At 41.0% G+C, this 10,747-nt stretch overlaps 3 protein-coding genes across 11 annotated transcripts in view; 1 reads left to right on the top strand and 2 right to left on the bottom strand.

Annotated features, from left to right (window-relative positions):
* Positions 1-633: 633 nt before the first annotated feature.
* Positions 634-4,330, bottom strand: cutc (cutC copper transporter homolog (E. coli)). 3 transcript variants are annotated; one of them, XM_058651472.1, is made up of 9 exons: positions 3,996-4,330; positions 3,231-3,309; positions 2,920-2,979; positions 2,637-2,846; positions 1,490-1,525; positions 1,252-1,385; positions 1,139-1,166; positions 949-1,054; positions 634-849 (listed from the first exon to the last, which is right to left on the bottom strand). In XM_058651472.1, the coding sequence occupies exons 2-9, from the start codon at positions 3,298-3,300 to the stop codon at positions 738-740; spliced, it is 756 nt and encodes a 251-aa protein (XP_058507455.1). In that variant the 5' UTR covers positions 3,301-3,309; positions 3,996-4,330; the 3' UTR covers positions 634-737. The 3 variants fall into 3 exon arrangements, with proteins under 3 accessions (XP_058507455.1, XP_058507454.1, XP_058507456.1); XM_058651471.1 differs by having other exon boundaries at positions 3,906-3,998; XM_058651473.1 differs by lacking the exon at positions 3,996-4,330 and adding an exon at positions 3,545-3,865.
* A 30-nt stretch (positions 4,331-4,360) lies between these two features.
* LOC131473876 (cytochrome c oxidase assembly protein COX15 homolog) lies at positions 4,361-7,645 on the top strand. Its single transcript, XM_058651463.1, has 9 exons — positions 4,361-4,562; positions 5,095-5,282; positions 5,393-5,515; positions 5,766-5,952; positions 6,038-6,205; positions 6,296-6,377; positions 6,512-6,666; positions 6,792-6,905; positions 6,991-7,645. The coding sequence occupies exons 1-9, from the start codon at positions 4,488-4,490 to the stop codon at positions 7,120-7,122; spliced, it is 1,224 nt and encodes a 407-aa protein (XP_058507446.1). The 5' UTR covers positions 4,361-4,487; the 3' UTR covers positions 7,123-7,645.
* Positions 7,646-7,771: 126 nt separating this feature from the next.
* LOC131473877 (Kv channel-interacting protein 2-like) overlaps positions 7,772-10,747 on the bottom strand; it is a 155,557-nt gene continuing 152,581 nt past the window's right edge. For all 7 annotated transcript variants that reach the window (XM_058651469.1, XM_058651468.1, XM_058651465.1 and 4 more), the window contains 3 exons: positions 10,448-10,552; positions 10,262-10,324; positions 7,772-10,169 (listed from right to left, as the gene is read on the bottom strand). In XM_058651469.1, the coding sequence (XP_058507452.1) occupies positions 10,122-10,169; positions 10,262-10,324; positions 10,448-10,552 (216 nt within the window). In that variant the 3' untranslated portion in view covers positions 7,772-10,121. The remainder of the gene's footprint in view (positions 10,170-10,261; positions 10,325-10,447; positions 10,553-10,747) is intronic.

Here is a 10,747-nt window from a genome sequence, read left to right as displayed (position 1 = left end):
TTATATAGCTATTGCACCATGTGTCAGTAATTGCTTATTATTAAATTAATAGGAGCTTGGTTTTTATTGAACGTGGATTGCACTGTTAAACTGATTTTTATTACATTTTGAGCAAACAAAAATTAGGAAAAGGACCAAGGCCCCTTCAAGACTGGCTTTGATTGGGGCAGTAAAAGATACTGACTCATAATTATTGGTGACTCTACAATTATAACACAGTTCCATGTCAACACTATCCCTCTCCCCGGTACATATTCCAAACATATGGACTGGGGTAGTCTGTTTACTCTGAGAACACTAACAGTTACACAAGCGTAACTGACAGTTTCCGATAGCCACAACTTCATTTTGACTACTCATAGTACACTTTCAATTCACACACACACACACACGCACACACACACACACACACACACACACACACACACACACACACACACACACACACACACACACACTCAAAACAGAACCACAATTTGTGTTTTCAACTAACCAGAATGCTGTTAACAGAAATTCAATCAAAGTATGATGAAATAATGTAATTACACAATTAAATAGTTCTGCTCATCACAGAAGGCTATATGTCTGAACTAAAGAGGAACTCGCCAGTGGCTCAATAAAAGAAATAACTCATTTTGGAAGTAATGCAATGTCTGGGATTTATTGAAAATAAATGAGGACACATCAGTTTTACGACTAATATGTTTTAATGTCTGTCATGACTGTCCGGTACCCATTCACAAGGTGTTTTTGGCAATTGCATTGAGATTGCGTACTTTGCTCACATCTGCCACCGTAAGGCCATATCCAGACGTTGATAAAACAGTTCCCATCATCACACAGGTGTTCCTGCACAGAAAAACATGACTTTGTCAGAAAGCAACAAGCAGAAAAACTCTTAATTTTTTCCTCTTTTTTTAATAGTGTGAGTATGAATTTCAAATATACCTGAACTTCATGGCAGAATCCCGACTGCAGCGGGCTGAGCAGTGAAACTCTTGAGCCCCCGATCCCTCTAAAATCCTCTGCAGATTTCTCTCCGTGATACCCCCTCCTGTTGCAAAAATGAACAAATAAAGAACTAAAAACTACTACAAATACACATATCAATTAAATACTGGGAGGGACACTAACTAACCTGGCATGATGACAATTCTGTCTTTAGCCTGATGAGTGGAAATGATGACGTAAAAAGTAAATAGCCATTCACATGCAAACATGTGCACACATACTGTTCATATTATTACATACTTGATCGATAATCCTTTTAATGAGAGGGAGTCCTTCCAAAGCAGAGCTGTCACAGCCACTTGTCAAAACGCGCTCAAATCCCAATGACACCAGAGTCTCCAGAGCAGTGGTTGGGTCATGAACCACGTCAAACGCTGGAGGGAGGATCAATAGTAACCTTTACAACAAAACTGAGAACAAAGGAGTAACATCGGTGCAGCAGGGGTTAGTAAAAGAAGCACCAAAGTTGAAAAGTTACCTCGGTGGAAGGTGACAGGTAAAGGACGAGCAGCAGCTGGAGAGAAAACAGTGACAATCAGCAAATGTTTTTTTTTTTTTTTTTATTCAACACTGAATTTCAGAGTTTACTGTAAATAAATGTTTATTGTGAGTAAGTGTCGACATAAAGTTATGGATGTCACGCAAATCTGAGCAAACTTGATACATGACCTTTCAGATTTTTACTACTGGAATAATTTCTCAGCTCAGCCCCAAGACTCCTGAAAAGATGTCATGATTTTGAATGATGTATCAAAAAAAGTGCACATATTTTTAATTCAATTTGTTTTGAGTACATCAGCTTGAGTAAGTGCAAACCGTTGCAAGTGAGCACCACCTAAACGACATTTTGCTGTTGTTAATGTTTTACTTAAACTCGTTTGCAGTCAATCACCTAACAGTGTTTACATACATTATTATCTTTACAAGGATGAGGATAAATGTCATTTTCTATTTTACTGCCACAAGAATAACAACCTAAGCCAATGTGTGGAATAAATAATCTCTTGTGTGAAGATATTGAAATGACATATTTGTGAGGTGATTCTTGTTGTGGCAAGAAAAGATGTCCACTAAGATATGATACACTGTCTCTTTGATTGTTTCTACCTCCACCACCAGTGTGGGTTTATCTGCAAGTTTTTCATTCTGTAAGTGACTTCCTGTCTACAGATTTGTTCCCATTAAATTTTGGTTACGCATCTACCTACTAATGACTTTCATGAAATACTTATCTCATATAATGGGCTATGTGATAAAAATAAAAAATCTCAGTCACAACTCATGTACTCACGTAAGGATCATGTACGTGGGACATTCAGATGCGTAGAGCTCAGCGACATCAACAATTCAGGATGAATTTTGTCATCATGCTTATGTGAGATGGTAATAGCTATAAGCAGGTAAAGTTCTACACAGATCCGGGCTGAGTCTTCTCGATCTACTGGTTTAAAATGTAAGATGTCTGGTGCCAGTATGTAAAACACAATTGATAACGTGTTAAGTCCTTGGCAGAGGTCTGTGCTCTCTGGGTGCTCTTGGTAAATGTTCATCATGTTCACCCTGGACTGTTGTTTTTGTTAAATACAAAATATAGCTAGTGTAAAAATGATACAGGTAGACAATACCTAGTAACTCCATGCAGATCTCTGAATCCACCCGTCCATCTTCTGTCAGGGCTCCCAGCACTAGTCCATCAGCTCCGTGGCTCCTCATCAGCTCTATGTCCTTCCTCATCACGTCCACATCCTGATCCGAGTACAGGAAGTCCCCACCACGAGGCCGGATCATCACATAGACCGGAATTTTGACACTCTGCTTCACTACCTGAAGCAGACCTGTAGCAAAAAAAGAACATGCATAAATCCATCAGATTTATCAACTAAATGAATGAATATCTGTAGAGCTCACCAATGCTTGGCGTGAGCCCTCCCTCCAGAAGGCTAGAGCACAGCTCAAGTCGACCAGCACCTGTGCAGAGAGACAAACACTGTGGGTTACATATTGCATGGTGCACGGCACTGTAGACACATTGTGCAGATTAGTGTTGCTCAACAAACACATATTTAAATTTGTGTAAAATGTGGTATTATTAAACTGATATGTTTTATCAGATCATAGGAACAAAAGAAAATTGGTAAAGAAATGTCTGTCAAAAGTAAAATTGTCATCATATTTTGGCCACTGGCTGCTCTTATTTTGAAAGACAACAAAGTACTGACCTCCTATTTCTGCATTGATAGCAGACTCCACAGAGTCTACACACACCTCCATCAAAAAGCGCTCTGCCATAGTGACACTCTGGACGAAGAGACACAGAGACAGGCGGACACATGTGAGTCACTGACACATCACACATCAATTTCTTATACATTATGCCATGGTGGCTGCTTAGATGGCAAGGACCCTTGCCTGAAGTACACATAAAAGGCTTATTCTATGCTAACACAGCCACATTTACATTTTAAAGTGATTACCCAGTTATACAATCATACTAACAGGTAGTAAATTATATTTCTTTCTAAATGCTACTCACTTTATTTCAGACACACTGGTCCTTTAACGTTCCAGTGCAGGAGCTCTGTCACCACCCAGTGGACGTCTGAGTAGTTACCATAACACCGACATCCTCACTGGCTTGTTTTTAGCGCGAGGCTGCAGCGAGAACCTGACTTCAACAACTGCCTACAAATATCTTCTGTAATCTCTAAAAAACAGTGTAGCTGTCGGTAAATGGACTTTTACCTCTCACCCAAGAGGCTTCCTCGGGTCTGACTGCAGGTATTAGGACATGTGACTTTTTCAAAACTTAAATCCAGCAAGTTACTTCACAGATGCCCATGTCTACACTTTTAAAGATACAGTGACCTGAATGACACGGAACTTTCCCGGCATACCTGTTAAATCCACTTCCTATGGACTCAAGTCATTTTAATAACGCAATGAAGGTGGACTGAGCTCAGAACATGTTTGAGTGACATACTCACTTCCACAGCCAGCGACAACACAACAGCGTTTCCCTATAGCGATACATTTCTGACACGGGATTCAGCACGGGGGCGGTGTCATATGCGCCATGCACACAAGGTAGCCAAAGAGAAGCGCGTCACCGCCTGTGCGGGAGACGCTAAAACACAAAACATGCTTCAGCCAACTGTGAATAAAAAACGTATGCGAAAAATCAGTAAAATACGTACACATTTACTATTTCTTTTGGTTTTTTAACGAGAACAGTATGTTCGGTTTAACAATAATACTAATAGAGTATATTATACTAATAAATATAATAATAAAAAATCATTCCCGCGCGTTACGATGAGCTCGTCGCGTTTTTGTGACGTCAGGAGGTCAAAGCGTCGCTGTGCTTGACAGCAGCAGGAAGCGTCGATGACAACATGGTTGTGTAAAAGAAACATCTTCCGCTCTTACCAAACACAGCATCGTTTTTCGACAAAAGCTCCAACAGCTCGGAGGACAGAATGTTACTCTCGTCATTGCGTACAACGATGTTCTGCGGTTGCAGAATCGCTTACAAGGGGCTTCAACACAGCAACGTAAGTAGCTTGAGATGGCTATGATAGCCAACTACAGTAGAAAAGGTCAGACTGTGTACAAGCTTGTTTAATGTGTCGTAGTATGTTCGAAATGCTAACACTCTGCCCTTTGTTTTACTTTTTTTATTGAATTATTATGGGCAGCAAACGTTACCTGACAAAAGTCACATCTATAACACGGAACATTAATGCCTCAGCATCCAGGGTGCAGCCACTCAGCAGTTTATTTCTCTTCAATTCTGGAACAACAGTGGCAGGAACACCACATAACATTTGCTTCATTGCAATCCTAACTATATTGGGCAAACACCTTCCCAAAAGCATATGCAAACAGAACAGCCTGTGGCACTATCACCAACATGTTGTAGCATTCAGATATTCACTAACAGAAACATAAGGACAAAGCCCATTACATAAAAATTCCCACATGGCTTTACCATGTAGTGTTATCATGTGGTATGCCATTATGTGAGGTTAATGTTACAGATGGTCCTGTATTTTAAATCTTCTCTCTTCTTGTCTAAAACATTAGCGGAGTCCACAACTACGACAATGGCTTGTGAAGAGAGGGAAGAGTTCCATTACAACAGAGGTGCAGGCCTCATCTGTCCAGGCAGCAGTATCTGTTCCTAATGCAGCTACAAATCGCATAATAGGTCGCTGGTTGCTGGGCTGCAGTGGGCTGGTGGTCGGGGCTATTGTTTTGGGTGGTGTCACCAGGTAATGTGATATTAGTGGTGTGTGTGTGTGTGTAAAAAAAAAATAAAAAATCTTCTTGTGTTTTATTGGTGAAGTTCCTATGCATAATTTATGCTTTTCATTCAATCAAGGTTAACAGAATCTGGGCTTTCCATGGTGGACTGGCATCTGGTGAGAGAGATGAAGCCACCTCAGTCACAGGAAGAGTGGGAGGCTGAGTTTTCCAAGTACAAGCAGTTCCCTGAATTCAAAATGTATGAACCCATCTCTTCTTGTTACCTTGTTAGACTTGCACAGGTGTGAAATTGCCTTATCACTAATAATCAAAAAAGTATAGAATCTGTTATCAACTCATCAAAATGCATTCACAACATGTCCTTTTACAGACTGTTTGCCAATTTAATACATACTAAAAGACACATTTATTTTCTAATCAGTTTAATCAATTCCCTTTATTCTAGACACAAAGATCCATGAATGTCTGTTTTCATTGTGTTTTGCCAGATTAAACCATGACATGACTCTGTCAGAGTTTAAATTCATCTTCTTCATGGAGTGGGGTCACAGAATGTGGGGCAGACTGGTTGGACTTGCATACATCGTTCCCACTGTTTACTTCTGGAGGAAGGGATACTTCACCAGATCCATGAAGGGAAAAGTGTTGGGGCTTTGTGGATTTGTCTTCTTTCAGGTAACACTCGGTGCAGTGGTGGTTAATGGGAGATGGTTTAGGAGGTGCTTTAGAAAAGCATAACTGTCATTGTGTGTACTCTCAGGGGCTTCTGGGATGGTACATGGTAAAAAGTGGACTGGAGGAAAAGCCGGACTCTTATGACATACCACGGGTCAGCCAATATCGTTTGAGTGCTCACCTTGGATCTGCCTTGCTACTCTACTGTGCCAGTCTCTGGACAGGACTTACTTTGCTGCTGCCTGCACAGAAGGTATTATGGCAGTCTCCTGTTTACGTGTCAAACATCTGTTAGTTTCTGCCTGCAAGAAATACATCTGTAACTTGAGCCCCCATTTTTCAGATGGTAGAAACCAACCGTCTCATGCAGCTCAGGAGGTTTGCCAAGGGTACTGGTGGGCTCGTCTTCCTCACTGCTCTTTCAGGTATTGATTGATGTATCACAGTGTGAATGCATTTTTTTTAAATAAAGATTGGTCTGATATCTAGATCTGTGTCTGCAGTAAACCAATTTACACACAGATTTAGTTTTAACCTTTTCTAAACCTTTTTGCTGCAGGTGCCTTTGTTGCCGGTTTAGATGCTGGGCTGGTGTATAACTCGTTTCCTAAGATGGGAGAACGGTGGATCCCAGATGATCTGCTGGCCTTCTCTCCCAAGCTCAAAAACATCTTTGAGAATCCCACAACTGTGCAGTTTGACCACAGAATTTTGGTGTGTTTCAATGTCTGGAAAGAAACATTTGTGCGAGACATTGAATTCATTTAAACATGATTTGTCATCTTCCTTTTTCCCATTCCAAGAGGCAGCATTCAATAGCTTTTATTTTTTCTCTGCAGGGAATTTCCTCTGTGACTGCAATCACAGGCCTTTATCTGTTCTCAAGAAGGATGGTGCTGCCCAGGAGGGCGAAGGTCGCCATCAGCCTTCTGGCAACAATGGCATATGCACAGGTAAGATGGCAGTCAACCCAGAAACATAACCTCAATCTGTCTCTTCTCTGTGTTAATTAATCTAAATTTGTATTGCACTCTTCAGGTTGCCCTTGGCATCAGCACCTTGTTACTATATGTTCCCACTTCACTGGCAGCAACTCACCAGTCTGGCTCGGTGGCTCTTCTCTCACTGGCCATCTGGGTTCTGGCAGAGCTCCGCAAAATGCCAAAGTAAATGGCTGCTGTTTCATGGACAAATCCAATAGCCACAGCTCACGCCACCAAAAGCCAGCAGCGACACTGATCAAGGCATTTTCCAAACAAGTGAATCTACAGAAGAGTTCAAATTGAAGATGTTTTTTTATCTCTATTCATATGAAGCATCAAAGTAACAGTAAATTATTGCATTAGCAGAGGGCTTGATTAAGTGCTGTTCATCAACAAGTGACTGGAAGACAAAATACAAAGACATGCAAAAGCAAAGAATTTTCACTTTATGTTCAACTTTAATATCACAGCAACATGACGTCCAGCTAAGGATTTATCTTAACTTCAGCAGGAACATGTAAAGTGTATAAACAGAAACACTTAGGTTCATGTAAAGATTTCAAACATTGGAATGAAAATGGTGTTACTCACCTGTCTGCTCATACACTGCCTGTGAATTGAATAGATATGGCTGTATATTTATGTATATTTAAATTGTGGACTAACTCCTGCTGCTGATTGTGAAGTAAAAAGAAAAACATGTTGAATTATTGCTTTGTACTGTGTGTTAAAGACTTGTAAAGCTGAAATGGATTTTCTTGGTTATTTTCTAATTGTGTACAGCCATGGTTCTCAAACTGTGGTACGTGTACCACCAGTGGTGCGTGAGCATCCTCTGGTGGTACTTGGAGAAAAGGCTGAAATACTGTTCTAATGTGTATACCAGGCTCTGTGATAGGAGCTGAGGGATTTTGACTGCAGTGTGTAGACAATTTAAAAACGTTGAATAATAATAATAATTAGTCAACTTATCTCACTCAATTTCACTATACCATTGTTTGAAGTACAAGTGAGGAAGAGGAGGATGATGAGAGAGCAAGTTATCTCATTGGGAAGAAATCTGCCTCCTGTGAAAAGTCCTTAGCTGTTCAACCTGTTAACGTTGGTGATAAAAGTATTCATATTTTTCAGATGGTACATAAAACATAAAAGGTTTGAGAACCACTGTTGCACAGTCTTTAAATTTCAAACTCCACTCAGTTTTGCATAGTAACTGTGATTTTTATTGTCTCTGTACAAAATATACACATTTTAAATACGTAATGCGACCAGCTGAGGCTACCTAACTAGACAATCAGTACAACGGGTTAGTAGGTCTTCATTGTTTAGACACAGTACATGCGGGTATAGACAGGTTTTAATTGTGGTCAGGAATGGAAGTTTAAAAAGTGTTGGCAAGGAACAATCAGAGCCAAACCACTCCATCCCCAAAGAGAGAGAGAGAGAGAGAGGGAAACAAATGTAAAATACTCAAAATAAATATTTTCATTCAGGCCCTATGCTGTGCTTTTAGAGAAATGAAGAGGTTGGATCAGTGTAAAGGTGCTGATAACAGGAAATTATTGCTATTCTTTGCAATCAAAGACACTACAGCCTATTGATGTACAGCTCGAGTGCCTCTGGAACTACCACCATCTTTGATTTAAGAGTATTCTCATGTGAAAAGGGGCAAATAAATGTCTCATTTATGCCAGAAAGCCTAGATACGACTGTGTTCTGGAAATTCCACCATTCCAAATCACAAAATACGTCCTTTCATCTCTGATTGCCCCTTGCCTCACTTACTACACAGCAATCCCCCCTCTCTCTTCACCCACGAATGGGCTATACTGTATGTCTTAACATAAGAGTAACTTCGTATACCTCTTAAATCTTCTCTTTGGTGTTACAGAGAGAAGGAGAATAAGGAATAGTAGGACAGGTATTTAAAAAAAAAAAAAGAATTAAGAACTCAAACCATGTCTCTCTCGCTCAAGAACTAGAATAAACTAGAATTTTTGTTCACGTTTCCATGAAGTTCACAAGTACAATCTGAAATCTAATGAATTCTCTGTGAAGGTCTATGGATGAGACTAGTACAAATGTGGTTTGCCAATACCTGTGATGAGAGAAACGGGGGAAAAAAGCGCATCTCATCGATCACAGTGCAAGCCCCACGTTGTACTGTCAAACATGACACCGGTGGGATCACTAGATAATGTACAACAGTCAATAGACGCCTACTGCTAAACCTGTAATAGTTTGGAGGGCCGGAAAATAATCTACCAGAATCTGATGTATGGCGGGGGGGGGGGGGAGATTATTTCATAGGTAAAACGGATGACATCTCTTCTCTTACACATGCACGCACACACGTACACAAAGGGTGAGGCACCTGTGAATGACCAGGAAAGACAGCAGACAGACAAGCAGACTTTGGAGTATCTCTGTAAATACATAATTGGATATTAGTGACATCATCATGCGATACTGAAATCGGTCCCCTTGTAAAACCCGCGATCCCTTGGATTTCCAATTAGTCAGTCGTTTTCTCAGGAAGCGTCTTTTTTGTGCCTTTTGTCCACTAGATGGTGGTAGATTTGCTTCTATCCTCTCAAACCGGTGCATGAGCAGTCTCCAGGGAGACGTGAAACCACATGCACAAAAGCAGGACCAGATTCATGAATTAGAATCTCAGCCATCACTGGGGGGAAAAAAGTGTTCTGATAGGTCAAGGTTTGGATACAACCGGTTCCCTTTGGAGTTCAGCCATTACAAGCTGTGATAGTTCCTCCGCTGTTGATAATAGTAATAAATAAATGTTAAAACAGATGGGGGATCTGGGGTGTGAGAGTGCCGGTGAGCCTGCTGCTTCCCTCCTTTCTTTGTGTCTCTGGGGTAAATCTAAGGTTCTGCATGACGAGGAAAGTATCCATTGTTACTTGGAGAAATGCCACTGGGGTCCAGGAAGAAAAGGGAGGACCTCTCCGAGCCCTCAGGACTCGCAGCTCTCGTAAGACACACAAGCACAGGCTTGCAAGTCAGGAAACAGCCAAACAAACACTCAATCACAAATGTGTCAACTCTGATTCTGCTCTCAAACATACACACACTAGCACACTCACAAACGCACTCACACACACACACACACGCACACACACACACACTCCCCCTTCCTGGTGCCGATGTCCTAACTGGTCCAGATTGTTAGATGACGTTGTCAAACAGCTGCATGGACTGCATGATGTTCTCATCCTAGACAGAGAGAAAGAAGCAGGGTCATGTTTCCTTGTGTCCCACTCAAACAATTCCCTGGGAAACTTATTTTCAGTTTTGAACGGCCTTACCTTTTTGCACGACTCAATGAATTCATCTATGGTGACCACCCCGTCTTTATTCCTGTCCATTTTCTGAAAGGAATTGAAAGCAGCACTCAGTGAGTAAAACTGCACTACTGTGTGTACAAGAATATTGTTCATTATAAATTGCAGTTTTAAAAAAAGATCATGAAATGAAGGGGTGAGGGGCTAAACCTGGAAGAAGCTTTCCACGTGATCTCTCGGGGCATCGTCCTGCATTGTGGGGTATGTGTACTTCCCCATCATGTCATAGATGGACCTCATGATGTCCAACATCTCCTGCAGAATCAAGCACAGTTTTCAAGTGCAAAATGATGCACAGGTTGCTTCACCTTCCATTTTATTTTGTTTATTTTGACAGTACAAGGCTGCACGTGTGACAGTGTGCACTCGCTGCTGCTGTAGCTCATCTGCTTCAAGCTTTGACATGTTCAAAGATGATTCTCTGCATACCTCAGTTGTATCAAGTGATTA

The sequence above is a fragment of the Solea solea genome, chromosome 15 (assembly GCF_958295425.1).
Source record: "Solea solea chromosome 15, fSolSol10.1, whole genome shotgun sequence".
NCBI classification, from domain to species: Eukaryota; Metazoa; Chordata; class Actinopteri; order Pleuronectiformes; family Soleidae; genus Solea; species Solea solea.
This window is presented reverse-complemented; position numbering and strand designations above follow the sequence as displayed.

What these genes read in the sequence shown, in the direction of transcription:
- cutc (XM_058651472.1), bottom strand. Translation starts at nt 3,300, where the DNA reads ATGGCAGAGCGCTTTTTGATGGAGGTGTGTGTAGACTCTGTGGAGTCT. An exon ending in TATCAATGCAGAAATAGGAG is followed by an intron (nt 2,980 to 3,230) that starts GTCAGTACTTTG and finishes CTCTCTGCACAG; the next exon opens with GTGCTGGTCGACTTGAGCTG. An exon ending in GATCTGCATGGAGTTACTAG is followed by an intron (nt 1,526 to 2,636) that starts GTATTGTCTACC and finishes TTTTCTCTCCAG; the next exon opens with CTGCTGCTCGTCCTTTACCT.
- LOC131473876 (XM_058651463.1), top strand. Translation starts at nt 4,488, where the DNA reads ATGTTACTCTCGTCATTGCGTACAACGATGTTCTGCGGTTGCAGAATC. An exon ending in AGGGGCTTCAACACAGCAAC is followed by an intron (nt 4,563 to 5,094) that starts GTAAGTAGCTTG and finishes CTAAAACATTAG; the next exon opens with CGGAGTCCACAACTACGACA. An exon ending in CTTCCTCACTGCTCTTTCAG is followed by an intron (nt 6,378 to 6,511) that starts GTATTGATTGAT and finishes TTTTTGCTGCAG; the next exon opens with GTGCCTTTGTTGCCGGTTTA.